The sequence below is a fragment of the Uranotaenia lowii genome, chromosome 2 (genome assembly GCF_029784155.1).
Source record: "Uranotaenia lowii strain MFRU-FL chromosome 2, ASM2978415v1, whole genome shotgun sequence".
In the NCBI taxonomy this organism is placed as follows: Eukaryota; Metazoa; Arthropoda; class Insecta; order Diptera; family Culicidae; genus Uranotaenia; species Uranotaenia lowii.
In genome coordinates, this window is record NC_073692.1 from 265,846,536 (window position 1) to 265,865,482 (window position 18,947).

The following is an 18,947-nucleotide window of genomic DNA, read 5'->3' on the forward strand; positions in this document are numbered from 1 at the left end:
TGACACTAACCGGCTCATTTTTTAACCGTAAACCAAAGTTAATAAGACTTGAATTTATGTACTTTGAAAGTTGGCCTTATTTATGCTTCAAACACCATTCCCTAATACGAATTTTTCTCGTGTTTCCCTCCCCCAGACCGATACGATGAAGGTGCTGTGGTCTTACGGCGATCGGGATCCTGTCCATGGAGATTTAAGCGGACATGGAAAGAATCGAGGAGCTCGATCTATCCACTTTCTGGGACCACTTTTCAAGAAGCCCTCGGACCCGCAGCTTCGCAACGACATCCGCCAATGGGACGTAACCGTGAAAAACGTGTCGATCGACGCCAGCATGGACACCCTGTACTGGTGCAAAATTTTGAAAGCCCCAACGCTGCGCGAGAAGCACCACATTATCGGATATGAGGCCATTCTGACCAAGGAAAGGTGAGTAATTCAAGTTATATTTAAAAAAAAATCTTAGTAACAAAGGTTTCAGAGCTGGTGCATTGCTGAATCCGAAAATGTAATCAGCTTAGCTCTAACAGCTCTAGTTTTTGAGATTCAAGCTTGATTTTAAAAAAAATCTAGAAATATACATGACCCATTCCAAGCACCCCTCAACTGAAGAACCTATTTTTATTTTTCATGTATGTATGTATGTATGTAGATAATCCACCATGGGTGCACGGATTCACCGCAGTTTCGCCAACGTATGCGCCAATTTGCATTCTTTAGATTATAAGTTCGGCCAATCTTCAATGCAAATTACCACATACCCGACACCATGGCTTCGTGTGAACTGTTATGTAATGAATGTATTTCGTGTATGTGTATGTCTTATTTGTAGAACGAGCAAACAATTTCACGACCGTATAAAATTCATAACATTCTCAGTGTTATGAATCTACGACAGGTATTCCGCATGCGTGTAGATACCTGCGCAGCTGGCAACTGATTGAACGTTCTTATATAATATAATCAATGAATGAAATAGTTTAACAACAGAATAGCCTTACCTTTATACCCAACTTACCTCAAGACACACTAAGCTCACCTTTAGCTGTAACCGACCTTATTCTGTGTCATAACCATATTGTATATTTTCCCATTTAAAATAACTTACGTTTTGTATAATTCCCACACTTTAAAAAATCATCAAATATCAACCCTACCCACAGCCATACACTCGAGGCTCGCACAAGTCTGTCACAGTTAATTTCTGCTTTCTTCGCTTCCTGATAACCCAGGCAGGCTGTAATATATTGCGGAAGTCAAGTTTCGCAGTTTTATCCGAATTAAAAAACCCGATACACACAAACGCAATTGACCAGGCCTGCCGAAGAACCGATTTTTATTTTTCATTATCCAAAAATAAATTACATAGCGTTAGAAAGGTTATTTCTCGAGTGTCTTTTTCCATTAAAAGATTTTCAGCTACCTTTTTTTAGAATTGAGTATGTTAACGTTGAAATTTAAAAATTTTAGTATGAAATTAAATTGATTTTTGCAAATATTCTTTACTTATAACATAACTTTGTCAAAAATCTAGCTATGTCAAAAAAAATTACTGCAAAATGATGGTAGAAAAGCCATCTTTTAAGAATAATATAAGATTAATAACAGTTACTGCAAGTTTACGCTCTAGAATTGTTGATAAAGGTATCTAATTTTAAGCGTTGTGACGTCACGAAAATTCTACTGTTTTTAAATTTATGATTTAGTGAAATTTCACATATTGTCGAAGTTTGAGGTCTCTTCAAACTTTTTGAGTGGAATTTAATGCAATTTTTGGATTGAAAATCGGTTTAGCAGGTTGTGAGTTGCACCCGGGTAAAGAATGCGTTGTGACGTTACGAAAATTTATTTACTTTTTTTTCGAAAACGTTCAAGACTTTTTACTTCAACACTATGTTAGTATTTCTTCAATACAAGTTCAACACAACAATGTGCTTCAAAAATCGAATTCTATTATCAAGTTTTTAAGGAAACTATTTTTTTTTACTTTAACTTAGTTGTTTTTAAACATTTCTATTAAAACATATAAAACAGCGCTTAAAACGCTTGATTCAAGAATAAACAAATTATCAAACAAATGAAATCCTCATCGATTTTGTAAAAGAATATTTGTGAATCATAAAGCAGGTAGTTATCTGTGATTTGAATAAAAATCTTGCAATAGATCAAGTTCTTCATATATCTATGTTAGAATGAAAAAGACCGCTAGTAGCTTCTATTTCTTATGTTCAAACAAAATAAGTTCCATGAAATAAATGTAATGAGATTCAAAAAATCTTTGAACATGGTAAACTTAACAGATTTACTGTTTTTATTAAAAAAAATCATAAGATTTTCATAGAAAATTAATTAACAAAATAAATTAAATTATTTTAATAGAAAACTGCCCTTATTGAAATTTCCATCTCAAAGTATGTCACTAGAAAATTCAAATCGAACCCTGTGTTCACATAACATCTCACAAAAGAGACTTTGAACTGAATTACAAAATTAAATAAATTCAAATATGTAATAACACAAGGTCTCATGCAAAATTTGGGTAAGATTATTCTAAGGGAAGGGGTTGCGCAATGCACCTGAAGTTTGTATGGAATTCGGTAGATTTTGTTCGGCATGATAAAAAAAACCGTTTTTCGTCAATAATTTAGCTCTTTATCAACAAATTTTTCTTTTAATTTGAGTATTTTAAAGCTTTGATTATGACAATATTTCATCTGAGGAACGCGTTTCGATCATAAAACAGCTATAACGTTCAAAATTAGCGTCGATTAACGATCATTCAGGTATATTTTGTATTTGACCCATCAGAAGCTAATTTTTGAAACTCAAAAACCTTTTTAACTAAACCATTGTCGAAATGGGATCTTGAGGTAAACTATTTGTCATAATGAAAGTTTTGTGAATGAGTATAATTAAAACAAATCAGCCGATAGGGACTTTAGAAATTGGTGCATAACTTGGTTTTAATGTCCTTCCAAACCCAATTTCTCATAATTCCATACAAATTTTAAGCTCATTGTGCCCTCTATTTCCGTGGGCCAATCCCCAAATTTGGCACTGGACTTTGTGTTAGGCCTAGGATCTATTTAAGCTTACAATTTATAAGATTTTCATTAGATGGCTGATTTAGGCACTCTAGTGTCGATTAACTATCTTTGAATAGATCGAAGGCTTTGAAATTATCATTTATTTTTCCTTTCCTTCGCAATTAAAGATTAAAATGATTCAGAAACACATTTCAACGCTTTTACGAATAATTATTTCCTAGTTTTAGTTTTGTCCTAAATAATATTCATATGATCGCACAAAAATACTTCGAATAAAATTGATGTGAGCAGTGTTGCAAACCTTATCTGCTTATATGGGCCTTTGAGATTTTATTCCTTTCAATTTTTGGGAATAAATGGATCGATTTCATCACCAAATCACATTATTTATTAAGTTTTTGAGCATTTAAGTAAATCAAGCATTCATTTTAAGATTATACTTTGATTTATTTCATGTAGCTAACCATAAAATTTCGTGACGTCACAATGCTTTGCAAAACCCTGCTTTAAAAAAATCGTGCGTTGTGACGTCACGAAACTGAATCGCTCTAAAATAAATTGAAATCAAAATTTGAAAAAATCAAAAACAGCGATTTGTTGGTTGTAATGAATCGATACTTTCCTGAAATTTTCATAAAATTTGATCAAATAGAAGAGCAGAAAATTGCGGCGTTGTAAAAAAAACTGAAAAGTGGGAAAAGAGGCGCGTTGTGACGCCACGATTCCTTTTGCTTATATTTTGTTAACTATTTATTCTATACAAATACTTTTGGTTTCAAATTGTAGAGAATGAAATTTTGACCTCATAAGGTACAATTTTTAACAATGTGCGATATGACCGGTAAAACTTACATACAATATACCAAAAAATTGTTTTGCAAACGTTGTGACGTCACGCTGGAATGGGTCACATACTATTAAAAATGGTAAAAAAATAGCAACAATAAGACTCATATATCAGCTTACTATCTGAAGCATGTGGGTGACAAAGATTTTCACCAAAATATCTCTATTTTGGAAATTTGAAGCTAGCGATGAGCATAAAACGAATATCTTTATGAAAATTTCACATCATGGATGCGCCGGTGAGCTGTTTATTAACATTGAAAGAAGAGGTTTATAAACATTGAAAGAAGAGGGATCTTAAAAAGACCAGAACCAAGTGGCCCGCGAGCCATCAGGTTTTTGACTCCTGAGACCCACAAATGTATGCAAACACTTTTTTTTCTTTCAATGTACCTAAACAGACCACATGCGAATCCATGATACGAAATTTTATTGAAGAATGAAATATTCTGACGTCTGCTAGCATCAAAATAAGCTATTGTAGTGAAAATCTTCGCAACCCATGATCTAAAGCAGGAATGAGTAACCCGCGACCCTCGAGACCCTGTTGTGCAAAGCCTTTCTGAATAGAATTATTTTCTCGATTTTTTCCTGTTATAGATCATTAGTTATCATGAAATACTAGTCAATTAACCGGGAATAGTTGATATGTCGATGACTTATTTAAAAATGTACCGTAAACTAGCGAACATTGATCACTTTTTTAATAGTTTTTCAAATATTTTGGACGGAGTTGCTTATTTGTTCAAACGCAATTAGTGGCTAATGGTGGCTATAACTAAATGTGTGTTACAATACCAGATTTCATGTTTCGGGGTAACTTTCATCACTATGGTTTTAACGTATCTCAATATCTTCAAAATTATTCAACATACATAACAGTAATTTTTTGTTCGGACTCAATTGGATTTTTTAACGTTTTCTTTCAAAAACAAATATACTCAAAAGATAGATAATTTGCTAAATACATTCAGGGGCAAAAATTATGAAAATTTCTCAATATTTTTTGGCCTCAAAAACATAGGAAATTTTACCTTCATGCAATTCCATAGGTCCTCCTACTGTTCCTACGTTCATTTTTTATCGAAACTTAACCATTTGATAGGGTTTTTTTAGCCATTTGTTCTATACAGGCTTTCTCATAGAAAATGTCGGTTTTTTAATATAAAAAAATTATCATGGAATGACCATAAAAATAACTTTCATATAAAACAACCTTTTTGCTTCTAAATGCTATCATTCATCAGAAGAGGTGTTTGTTTGTGATTTTTCGAAAAAAGAGATATTTTAAAACTTTAAAATTAGATTTTTAATAATAAAAAAATATCCAACTTCAAACCTAATCCAGCCTATTAGAAACTCAATTCATAGGCTTTCAAACGCAGAAAACAGTTTTCAGATATTTTAACTTCAGACTTAGTTAATGATGATTATCTGCAAAAATTTCATGTTGATCAAAGTTCCCCCAGTTTACGGTACTTCACTTGTTTTTGTTTGGATTTATTCCACAATCATTCAGATTGGTGACATTTTTCCAGTTATTTGAACATTCAATTTGTTTTTCGAAGGGATCAGTGCAATATAATTGTCACAAACGTAATATTGGAGTTTTTTTCTAATTTATGATAAACTAGCTGACCCGGTGTGCTTTGCTACACCTTCCAAAAATAAATGTAATTTGTAAAAATTTATTCAAATTTAGATTTTTGTAAGCATTATTTTAAATCAAACCTCATCATTGTTCAGATCCAACAACTTTGAAATGAGAGCAGCAGCTGGAGTTCCGAATTGCAATTCAAAGATGGTATATATTATTTACTCTGTTTTTAAAGCTTCATAATGACCAAAATTTATGAATTTTCCACCTTTTTTTCGCAAAGTGGGAAGTTTTGAACTTTCATAAAAACATTTGTCATATCTATTTTCGAGTTATGCCAAATATCCGTACGCTTAAAAAGCCCTCTTTTAAAATGTGGTCCCTTCTTTGAAAAGCTCTTTATCTTAAACTTACATGGGAGCTCCCCCATCTTTTCCAATATTGTCCCCCACTGCTTGAAGAAGGTAGGCTGATTTACCCAGCTCGAGTTTACATAAATTTCTAATTGAAAGAAAAAGATTCGCATATTGGAATTCATTGCATATTGTACTTTATGGAGAAAGAATTTTGAAAACCGATCAAAAGCGTGAATCGAGACAGTTTTTAAGTATATTCCTAATATTCTATTGTATTATGAGCGCTTCCAGCTACTGATTAGCTTTAGATGGTGTATTTTTTGGAGTTGAAAAAATAAGCTATGGAAGTTTGAAAAAAAACGATGAAAAAGATTTTTAATAACCATTTCAAACAGCTTTTTTCACCATCCTCGTCCTTCGAAGCAGTTTGAATATTTATCCTTTTTGCGCCAAAATTAGGTTAAAAAATGTTCCGCCATATGCAAAACATTACAGCTTGAAGCGTTCCCAAACAGCACTTGTTATGGTATGAAAATCATCGATTTTACACAGTGCAAATTCCTTTTTTTTAAATAAATTTATTAAAGCAAAAAATATAAGTATTTAAAAAAATATCAGTTGCATCACTAAATAAATTTTGAGCGTTTTTTATTTTCTCTTTGAAAGTCAAATATTCAAAAATGTTGGCAAAAACAAATTTCCAAGTTAACATTTGTCACGTATGTTGGGGCAAGTAGAAATGCAAAGCTTATTTTCAGATGCGTCAGAGTAATGGCTTTAAAATGGATTTAATACGTATTTCTGTTTGTTTGTTTTATCAAGTTTCGTTGATATATCAGATATCTGCAGTATTCCTGCGTATAAATTTAAGTTTGTTACTCCACTTTTAACAAATGCTGTTCAAAGTTCAAAGCAAATGACCTTCATTTACAATGATATTTAAGAATTTTAAATATCCGCTTAGGTTTCATCATTCGGAATACCCCTTCTGGTCTTTCCAACATATTGAATAATTTTGAAGATGAATTTCTTGAAACTTCGACGTTTGCCCTTGCCCAACCGTGTAAGTTGACAGGAGTTTTTGACCTTTGAGGGTATACTAAAAATTACTCATAAAAATTTTGCTTCCAGTTGTATATCAGTTCTAAAGTCTCACTTTTCAAAAAAGAAGCGGATCAAAAGCCTCTTTTATGCAGCCATGTAACACAACAATACTTTTCATTTTAAGTATGTACTTGAATTGATTTGTAAGCAAAAAGTACGATGTTTTTTTCTGAATTATTTAAAATAAAAGAAAAAGAAAACATTTATTTTTTAATTTTTTGTACCGTCAAACGGGGCATCATGAAACAGCGGGGTTGGATGCAACATTTATATAACACCACACTGAATCATTTTTTATTTTAATGTATTGTAAAAAAGTCATCTTTTAATGATTACTAAATGATGATGACATAATTTCTCGCATCTTAAGCTAGTTTTTTAAAGTTTTTTATTTTTATATAAAATTTAAAAAATCGAGCAATAAATGTACAAATTTTAACATTTTTCGATGGCGTAAAAAACTTTACCCAGTATGACGGATTGGCTTGAAAATATTATCTACAAACTTTTTACTGGTTTCCTCATGCTATACCAACACTGTTGGTGTAAAAATATTTTTCGAGCAATCACTCAATTTTTTTAAATAAATATTTTTATAATTCAGTTAGGTGTCTGGGGTAAAATGCAACAAAATGCAAATCTAAGAAAAACCTTGTAAAACTCGATTTCATGTGCTGAAATATGAATGTTTTGTATCACGCGTTTGAAAACATTGAAATTTCATTCACCCAAACATTTATTTTTATGATTTCAGCTTGCAGAATTTTTCGTAGTATTATAAAACCCCTAAATGTATGCAGCATCCTTATTTTCCGAAAAAATGTGAAAATTAATTTTAACGTCAGACTTGTACCGGTTGTTATTGCTGATCCACTCTTTTTTTCTATTTCTGCGATAGCTGATTTGGGCTCCCGTAGGGTACCACTGTAAAAAAAAATTACAGTATTCAAGAAAAAAAAATGAGCATTGTTCTACATAAGGATTATTTATCGACTGAAATTTTAATCGGATGAACAAGCGGAAAACATTGTAAGATGATTTAATAAAAAGTTGTCAAACAAACATGTATACCAAATATTATTATCGGATTATCTATTGTTTATAAAACAAAAAATTGTTTTAATGAAGAGATTAACCACCGTAATATTTATATGTTACTTTAATTTGTCGGCCTTAGCGGTGAAAAGTGATGTCCTTTTTAGTAGGGACATCTAAGGCTTATGAAATTTTATAGATGGATAGAAGGTTAGATGAAAATGAAAGATGTTGAAAATGAGCGGGTAGAATTTATTTTGAAGCATATCATCACATATCAAATTTTTGTTCCTCAACATCTTTCATTTTCATCTAACCTTCTATCCATCTATAAAATTTCATAAGCCTTAGATGTCCCTACTAAAAAGGACATCACTTTTCACCGCTAAGGCCGACAAATTAAAGTAACACAAAAAATTGTTTTTGCCTTGAGCTTGGTCAATCAGCGGTCAAAATCACGGAAAAATGAATAATTAAAAAAACCTGTTTGCGATGGGGTCAACCAGCGGATAAATTCACGAAAAAAATGAAAAGCTGTAGTTGTTTAAATAAGTTTAGAGTTCGACGACACGGTAGCAATCATTCATTGAATGTTGGACTTCGTGCTATGTTTTGCAGTCGGAGTTATCCGTATAAAGTTTAACTGAAAAGCGGTTAGCGTGTAGAAAACCGTCAAATTTTATACTGATTTGACAGATCGCACAAATTTCGTAATTATGAGTGCGCAGTCCAATTTTTTGCGATGCGAATGGTATTATTTTCTATAATAGACTATTCACCGTACACAACTCCTTTTTTTTAACTTCTCATATACGATTTGTTACATTTTAACGACAACATAATTGAATTCGACCAGCATTTAAAGTATCAAAGACGCATTTATCGCATCAAAAATCTTCGTCATGCCAAATAAGTTAATTCTCAGGCTATGGAAAAATGTGTTTTCAATAATGTAGATTGTTTTTTGTTTTGTCTGGGATGTAATTAATTCAATCTCAATGAATACTTAGAATAATAATATTTCATTCCGATGACTTCATGTTTTGTCCTCTCTTGCAAAATAATGATTTGAAGATTGATTCAAGAATTTACTTCTTAACTTTTCAATGAAATTAGTGAGTAAGAGTGAATTTTTTAACTGTGTTTACTGCTCCGGCTAGCCTACCGCACGGAAGGCTACCGTCGCGCGATTAGAAATTTTCCCAGTAACCGCAATATCTTTGCGAGCGATCCAATCGGGTTTGATTGTTTTCGCTTCGGTCGATAGGGTGGTACAGACTGGCTATCGATGCAAAGAACAACGTTTTTGATTTTTTTATTAGCCAAATTTTAATTTTATTAATTAAGATTAATCACCGTGATTTATGTTTGGAAATTAATTTTTACGGCCTTATCGGTGAAAGTTATGTTCTCATAGTGAGAACATTTCAAGAATTGAAAATTATAGATGGATAGAAGAAGATTAGAAGAAAATTATAGGTGTTGAAATGAGCGGGTAGAATTTTTTAAGAAGCATTTTCACCACATACTTAACTTTTGTTCAATCACGGATCAACTATTTTGAAATGTTAGAATCGGACAGGGTTGAGTCTAACACAACACAATAGTTGATTAATTTTAACAGACCAAAAAATTACTGCAATTGGTGTTTTCATGCGTAATGGTCTTTAAGGCATCGCAAATAAATTAAAAACCATGAATTTTTATACGTGTTCATATGATTTTTCATTAAAAACAAAGTTTGTTGCAAGTTTCCCCATTTTATATGGAGGGTGAAAATTGCTTGTTTTTTGAAAATTAAAAATAACTAAAGAAACCAATAATTTTTCTAACTACGCCAATTTGATGTCCCATCATTCTTAAAACTTTTTATGCACAAGGGGTAGGATTAACTGTGATCATAAGTTTTTTAGAAGCCATTGAAGTTGAAAATTGTTGCATGTTGCCCCAGTTGACGGTAACAGAGAAAAGTTGGAGGTTTGAACATGCTCTAGTGTTCCTTGAATGAACATTGTTTCGGAAAATGAATTCCCTCACTTTTGGTCAATAAAAATCAGTTTATTTCACTGATACCTTTCACTTATGCACACGTCAGTCCTATCTTATCTAATTTGAAGAAAATGCTCTTGATCAGTTCAGCTAAATTTTTCCAGCGATCAATGAACAGTAGGTATGTTTTGGTTACTATCTACTTGCGACGACGTTTGCTTGATCATAGAGACGAAAAACAAACCCCTCAAAGAAAAGAAAATCTCTAAAAATGGATGCCATGACTTTTCAATTTCAGATTTTGGCAAAAAAAAATGTATATGTTTTATTCGATCGCAAAATGTCAATCTGGGTCACATCTAGGCGTCATTCATAACCATGTGCTGTACAAATAAGCTAGGTATCAAGTAGAAAAAACTCACATCAAGGCTTCATATCGCCACCACGTGCATTGAAAATATGCTTGATTGAGAAATACGCGCCTAAATATTCCCACTGATCAGTATGCTATGCCATGGCTACAATCCTCTCGCGACGCCTCGACCATGGAGACGAAAAACAAACCACCCCAAGGAAAAAAAAAATCTCGAGAAAATGGATGCCATGACTTTAATTTGATACGAAAAAATACAAATTTTGTATGGGAGCCCCCGCACAGTGGGCCAGGAACCACACTTTTGCGGTCAAAATTGACTGCAGGCCAGAGGTTTCGTTGTAGCTCATCGGTGTCTTCGACAAAATTACTCGGCTATGTTTGCGCTATCTATTTATGGATTTGAATTAGTTCTATTTTTCTCCGCAAGGTGGCGCCAAAATCTAACTTTTTACAGAAGCAAGATACAGACATGGTTTCTTCTATAAAATTGTTCATTATACCTTCCACATAAACTTTGTAGAACATTGTTAAGCTCTATGTTGTGCACTTACCTTGCAAAAATAATTATTAAAGGAAACCTTGTTATCTTATTTTAATCGCCGCTGGGATATATTCTTATTTAATTTTTGGCATTTCGGCGAGTTGTGAAAATTCAAGGTAGAATATTTAGAAAGAACATGAAAGTATTATAGGTGGAAAGATCAAAGCTAGAGCGCTTTGGGTAGAAGAAATTGAATAGTTGGTGAAAATGTGAGCAGGGCTTTTTGTTTTGTGAACAGCTTTTGAACTACTTGCGTGATTCTTTGCCGCGCGCCGTTTCAATGTTGATAGGAAGCGATGAAGAAATCCATCGCATTCCTACCCACATTGAAACACGGACGGGTCGAACACATGAGATTGTGTCCGACCGGGCAAAAAATCACCCAAGCAGCGCTCACATGTGCTGTTCTATTGCTAAGCCAATTCTATCGATGCGTGCTATTTTTTTAGGTACATCGGATGGTTGCTACTTTTGTTTTCGCATATTATCCATCCGATGCCTTACTTACCTTTTTACACCTTGCAAAAACATGTTTTTTCACCTATTTTTTGTTTTAAGCTATATAATATCTCAAATTTTCACAGTATTCGATTGAAATAGACTCAAATGAGATATTCCAGTGGAAAACTTATTTGGTTCGCTGATTTTTTCTGTCAAAATCGCAACAAATGGGTTGAAATTATACATTTTTCAAATTGAAATAACTCGCTTGCGAGCAGTTTTGCGCACCTCATTTTTCGAGAAGTGACAGGTGTGATTATGATCTCAATGCATGTAAAAAATGTCGGTGGGTTCTCGTGGGTTTATTGCCAAATGATTTAATAAAGTTGGTTAATTTTCAATACAAATTCACACATTTAATGACCTTTTTCAAAGAAAACATCCGCATTTCTCGTAGAAAAGTCGAATTTTTGTCGTTTTATTATTGTTTTAGTCCATTGTAATGCTGAATTAGGCGATTAAGCACATTTGGTCAAATTTATTAAAAAAAATAAAAAATATTTTAAAACTGTTTTTTAAATTATTTTTAAAAAATTTGATTTTTACAAATTTTACTGAAAGGGCGAAAAATGTACTAAATTATTAATTCAAGCATCGACTCAACAAGCAATAGATTCATCCAATAACTGAACGATGAAAATTCGACTTTTCTACGAGAAATGCGAATGTTTTCTTTGAAAAAGGTCTTCAAATATGTGAATTTGTATTGAAAATTAACTAACTTTATTAAATCATTTGGCAAGGAACCCACGAGAACCCACCGACATTTTTTACATGCATTGAGATCATAATCACACCTGTCACTTCTCGAAAAATGAGGTGCGCAAAACTGCTCGCAAGCGAGTTATTTCAATTTGAAAAATGTATAATTTTAACCCATTTTTTGCGATTTTGACAGAAAAATCAACGAACCAAATAAGTTTTCCACTGGAATATCTCATTTGAGTCTATTTCAATCGAATACTGTGAAAATTTGAGATATTATATAGCTTAAAAAAAAAAATAGGTGAAAAAAACATGTTTTTGCAAGGTTTCCTTTAATAATTATTTTTGCAAGGTAAGTGCACAACATAGAGCTTAACAATGTTCTACAAAGTTTATGTGGAAGGTATAATGAACAATTTTGTAGAAGAAACCATGTCTGTATCTTGCTTCTGTAAAAAGTTAGATTTTGGCGCCACCTTGCGGAGAAAAATAGAACTAATTCAAATCCATAAATATATAGCGCAAATATAGCCGAGTAATTTTGTCCAAGACACCGATGAGCTACAACGGAGCCTCTGGCCTGCAGTCAATTTTGACCGCAAAAGTGTGGTTCCTGGCCCACTGTGCCCCGTCCCTTAAGTCGGAGCGGTTTGTAACTATTATAGAAACCATCTCCGGCCCCAAAAACCCTCATATGCCAAGTTTCACGACGATCGGTTCAGTAGTTTTCGAGTCTATAGGGAACAGACAGACAGACAAACATTCATTTTTATATATATACCTATAGATTTTCCTTATTTTTCTGAAGGCTTTAAATTTCAAAACCAATAACTATAAAGCAAACCGGCAAAGGCGAATAAAAAATTCGGAAGAATATTGATGAGCAGATGGTTTTTTTTGTCAAGCAATTTAATTGCGTTTATTTAAGTATGTACAAAATTTCAAAGTTCACTTCTTAAATTAAATTCAAATTCATTTTCATCAATTACAGAGTTAGCACAGTTATCAATGAAATCGATATAACACGAGAGCAAACGTAATATTGTTGATCGGGTTCTTCTGTTCATTCCCTCTAGCGACGGTCGATGATATTTTTTTTTAAATTATCAATAAAATTGGACAAAAACGCTTATTTTGTGATCATTAAAATTTCCTAAAAAATCTATGTTCTTAACAAAACCCAAATTGTAATTTTGTATTTGATCCAAAAAATCTGTGAAAATTTTCTCTGATGTTATACCAAACGTTGACAAATTCAGTCTTTTCACTTGGTAAATACCGTCAACTGGGGCAACATGCAACAATTTTCAACTTCAATAGCTTCTAAAATTTTCAGATAATCATACCTCTTGTACATCAAAAGTTTTAAGGTTGATGGTACATCAAGCTGACGTAGTTAGAAAAATTATTGGTTTTACCAGTTATTTTTAAATTTACAAAAACATGCACCAGTTGCAGTAATTTTTGGATTTGTTCGAATTAAATTTTACATTTTTTTCTGTCAAAAATGTTTTTAAGAAAAAAGTGTTAATCTGCTGCATACATTTAGGGGTAAAAAAAAATACAAAATATTCTATTATCTTAAATCATGTAAATAAATCTGAGGATGTTGAAATTTGAATGTTAACAAATGCAACAAATGACAATCATATCCCAGCATATTGAAACGCGAATTATGAGATTTAGTTCAGATTTGCATTTTGTTGCATTTTGCCCCAGTCTGCTAACTGAATTATAAAAATATTTATTTAGAAAAAATTGGTGATTGTCCGAAAAATATTTATACACCAACAGTGTTGGTATTGGACAATGAAAGCAATATAAAGTTTGTAGGTGATGGTACATCAACCTACAGTCAGTCTGTCATACGAGGTAAAGTTTTTTACGGCACCGAGAAATGTAAAAATTTGTACATCTATTGCTCGGGTTTTTAAATTTTTTATGAGCATCAAAAACTTTAAAAAACTCTTTTACGACGTTAAGAACTATGTCATCTTGTCATCATCAATTTGTTATCATTCAATGATAACTTTATTACAGTATATTGAAATAAAAATTGAATGAGTGTTGAGGTATACAAATGTTGCATTTAACCATTTAACCCTGCTTTTGCATGATGCCCCGTTTGACGGTAATCAAAAATTCCAGGGTGGCCACTCATTCGGTAAATGCGGGAAAAAGTCGGAATTAAAAATCCATCGAGAAAATTTGGGAACAGTCGGGAACTCCTCCAAGAAATCGTGGATTGTTGGCACCTGCTCAGTGCATATATTTCAGTGAATCCATTGCTCCAGGATAACCGAAAAATTTGAAACTAACATCGATTTGGATCCAAACCGTGTTCTGAAAAATTAAACTCGAAACTTGATTGTATCCCATTTACCCGAAAACCATTGCCCAGAATGATTTTTTCCCAGAATGACAAATACCCGAAATCAAACACCAGAATGAACCATTTCCCAGAAAAAAATTCCCCAGAATGCACCATTTACCAGAAATTTTTTTCCCAGAATGGACCATTTCCCAGAATTTTTTTTCCCCAGAATGGAACATATACCAGAATGGCACAAATCCCAGATTTTTTCCCCTAGTATTTTTATTTGTTTTTTTTTTCTAATGAATTCTTGAATATTTCATATGATTCGAAATTAATTGTTTTCAAAATGATTTTTTAAATGAAACTACGACTTTGAAATTTTCCAACTAAATTTATTTTAGAACCAATATTGTGCTTTGTTTATTGTTTGGGTGCTTTAATTGATTCAATGCCTACCATGGTCCTTTAAAAAACCGTTTTGGTATCCGACTCCTCACGCTGCGCGTTCGAACTTGAAAGACGTTTTGTCCTTCACGCTGTCGCGTGGCGGACGGGGCTAAGGGATCACCCCTAGCTTTCACGCAGACCTAGGAAGCCCCGGCAGACCTAGACCAATGTCTTAGGGCCGCCGCTTCCGACGGCGGGTCGGCGGCCTCCTCGGATTTGGGAGCTTCGGCGGCTTTGTGCCGCCTCAGCACCTTCATCCTCGTTGGTTGCGGCCTTGCCGCAAAAAAATAAAGTTATGAAACCCCATGTTTTTTTTTGTAACAATTCCTTTTTTTAATAATTTCTAGTAAGGATAAATGTTTTCAATTTTCTGGGAAATGGTCCTTCTGGCGAAAAAATTTCTGGTACATGGTTCATTCTGGTGAAAAAATTTCTGGGAAATGGTACATTCTGGCGAATTTTTTTCTGGGGAATGGTTCGTCTGGGAAAAAAAAAATCTGGGGAATGGTTCTTTCTGGCGATTGGAATTCTGGGGATTTTTCATTCTGGGCAATGGTTTTCGGGTAAATGGAGTACAACCCGAAACTTCGAGCAACTTAAAAATAATAAAATTGTAGACTTCACTTTCCAGTTGTTTCAAAATATGATAAGAGTTTCATTTCATTCGCTTCAGATTAAACAAAGTTTTAAAATGAAGATATTTTATTTTTTTACTTCAAATTGAATTTTTATTGGGAAATAAAATTTTTGGACCACAACTAACAATGGGAAATCAATTTCAGAATTGATAAAGACAACACGATATTTTGGAATCACTATTCTGAAGAATATAACAGAATTATAAAAAAAATATCTGTGTTATAAAATCAGGCTTATTTAAAACTTATCTCAAATATTTGTTTTTCGAAATGAGAATCATTACAAAATTGTCGTGACTACCTTGCGGTAAAAAGAAGCACAGGAAGAAGCTCACTGAAAATAGATATTTGGAAAGTTTCTTAATATTTTCTACTGTTCAACAACACCTTCATTTATAAATTGACTTTTATAACAAGCGATTACTTAATGAGCTCATAATAATAAGATAATGATACAAACATTTTGAAATTTTTCAAAACACCTCAGATTTAGTTCAATGAGATCAAATTGTAGGAAAAAGGGCGATGTGTTTGTTCACTAGATATTGGAGTTCATTTAATTGGTCGATTTTTGAAAATTTGATAAATCACCACCAACTTTCACTACATATAATGAGGTGATATTAGTACAAATTTTTCTCGTCTTACAAATTATTATGTGAACAAAATTCAATGGTCACTAGGTACATACAACAATGTTGAAATATCATATCAATGGGTCTAATCATGGCTTTAGGATAATTACTTGTTAGAGACGGTCAGGTGTATGTGCTAATTATTATAAATGTAAAGATCCCATCTGTTGTTACTGAACTAAGCTCAATCGAGTTGCTCACAATGAATTGTCGTGGGAGATGTTATTTCAGAAATGTTTCTTATCAAGTTGATTTATGTTGACTCATTACAGCTCGACGAAATTGCCGTTGGTACATCACATGACATTGTTCGAGTGTTCCCCCAACTCCTATCCCGGATCCGATCCCAACTCTTGGGACGTGTGGGTGAAAAGCAGTGGAGCTGTCTGCAATAGCAATCTGCTGACACCGCGCGATTGGGACTCGTGTGTAACACCGGTGGCAACCTGGGGCATAGGTGCTTCTGGCCAGTTCCTTCCGGAACACATCGGAATTCCGATTGGCGGTAGTATGGGTGGTCCGAAATATTATATGCTAGAAGTTCATTACGACAATCCGAGGGCAAAGCGTGTTTTGGACCACTCGGGCTTCCGGATGCACTACACTCGCCATGTGCGACCTCACGATGCCGGAATGATGATATCCGGTGTTTCGATCTCGGACACCCAAATGATTCCACCGGGCCAAAAATTGTACCGAAACGTTGGCATTTGTGGTCCATCTTGCACGGGAGCTGTTTTTCCTACCGAAGGAATTAATATTGTTTCTGCGGCACTGCACTCACACGTGGCCGGCCGAAAAATGAAACTGCGACACGTGCGGGACGGAAAAGAACTGCCCAGAATCGTAGAGGACGATAACTACGATCAGGCATTCCAACAAGTGCGCCAACTGGAAAATGAAACCAACATCCTTCCAGGGGACTATTTGATCACAGATTGTGCCTACGAGGTTAGTTTTTTGAAAAATACCAAAATATTTATATAATTGATAATAATTTTTCTTCGAGTTCCAATCTGTATAACTTTCAGTATCTTTTTACTAAATTATCCTGAGTAACGCATGTTTAACTCTATTTTTCAGACACTCGGAAGAAAGCGGCCGACATTCGGTGGATATTCAACCAAACAAGAGATGTGCTTATCGTTCATCACTTACTATCCGAAGATCGAACTGGCTGGCTGCTACAGTATGACACCGGTTAAGGAGTTCTTCGAAACATTTGGAGTATTCCAGTTTTATTCGATGAACATGACTGACGTCGAGAATCTGTTCCTGTACAATGGCAACATTCTGGATCTTCTGCCGACTACTGTGTTCCCCAACTTTGCCCCTGGAGGGGACATAGACGATGAACAAAATCAGATTGCCATCAAGGCCCTCCAGAACGCCAAGGAGTACAGTATCGTTGACGAGGAAGAGATGTTGTACAAGGAATCAATTCTGAATAAACTGATAATTTCCGATCCACTCGAATTCCATGATAGAACTTTCTTGTCGCATCTTAATCAGCTTCCATGGCAAGAACCTTTGTTCACGAGACGTGTAGAGCAGAGTCTGCTAACTGGAAAACACATGACCTTCTGCAGGGTTTCGAATGAGTCAATTTCCGTTGTAAGTACCCTGAACGTCGATTCTCGTTAACATTAGCTCAACGTTAATTTTATTTTATTTTCTAATCCACAGGCAGCCGAAATCTTCCGATACCCAACGTTCGAGGCCTTCGTAAAACCACCGAGTCATTGCCCATATCACCTTTTTATGGAGTTCAATCAATCTTCGAAGGCGAAAAAATTGACAACTACACATGCATTGATTTTACTTCTATTGATCATCACAACACGTCGTTAAAGTTTAAAAAATATGTATCTCTTCTTCTTATTTTCTTAATTTATTTAGCTCTTCATGAATCTATTTATAAAAAAAAAATTAACCATCTTATTTATTTATCTTTATCAAATTTTGTTTTTTAACATTCAATTTTGTCACGGTGAGTACACCCTATAATTTTTTTTAAATTATCTCCAACATGTTGCAGTAACTTGCTGAAAGAATGCTTCTTTCGTTAAATACCGTATTTCACAAAAGAAAAAAAGTATTACAAAATCATGCTCTTTAAAAAAACTATTTCACTTGACCACCAAGTTTCAATAATCTATCCATATTGAAACAAATATGCCAAAGCTCGCTGACTTTTTAGGTATGTTATCTAGCATAAGATCAAACGTTATAGGAATATGTATGTACATCTTAATCGCACCTGTTTTGTAGATATCCAATGAAGAAGAAACGGGGCTTGTAAGCTAAGTAAAAGTATCAACTGTAAACTAACCGTTTATCGATCTCTAGTGACAAGACTTTAAATAACTCGTTCAATAGGAAATTATCTTATTCTTTTAAAGTGAAACACTCTCCGCTCTTGTCCGACATCAAACTGATTAGAATTTAAGTATTTGTAAATATATCACATTTATAAGAATAAATGAATGGATCGATAAACTAAATTACTTTGTTACACTTCAAAACTAATGATTCAATAAAGGAAAATTTGAACGAATTTTCAAATACATATTTCATTTATTTATCCGAAAAAAATTCATACGCATAGGGGAGATAAGGGCATATCGAGCACCCGGGGCATAGTTAGCACTCCTCTTTGAGAAACAGTTTTGTAGATCCTGTAGAATTAATATTTCAGCAAAAAATAAATCCGCTTACCATCTTTACAAAATATAAAAAAAAACCAACAAGGTTCTCAAGTGACGAAAATATTATAATTTTTGAGCCCCGGAAAATAAGCTCTTATGATCGCT

The 18,947-nt window shown here is 33.6% G+C and overlaps 1 protein-coding gene across 1 annotated transcript in view; it reads left to right on the plus strand.

Annotated features, from left to right (window-relative positions):
* LOC129743823 (MOXD1 homolog 1) overlaps positions 1 to 18,676 on the plus strand; it is a 158,994-nt gene extending 140,318 nt beyond the window's left edge. Inside the window, exons 3-6 of the mRNA XM_055736022.1 lie at positions 137 to 429; positions 16,407 to 17,085; positions 17,218 to 17,748; positions 17,821 to 18,676. Coding sequence (XP_055591997.1) covers positions 137 to 429; positions 16,407 to 17,085; positions 17,218 to 17,748; positions 17,821 to 17,985 — 1,668 coding nt within the window. The 3' untranslated portion in view covers positions 17,986 to 18,676. The remainder of the gene's footprint in view (positions 1 to 136; positions 430 to 16,406; positions 17,086 to 17,217; positions 17,749 to 17,820) is intronic.
* The last annotated feature ends 271 nt before the right edge of the window (positions 18,677 to 18,947 follow it).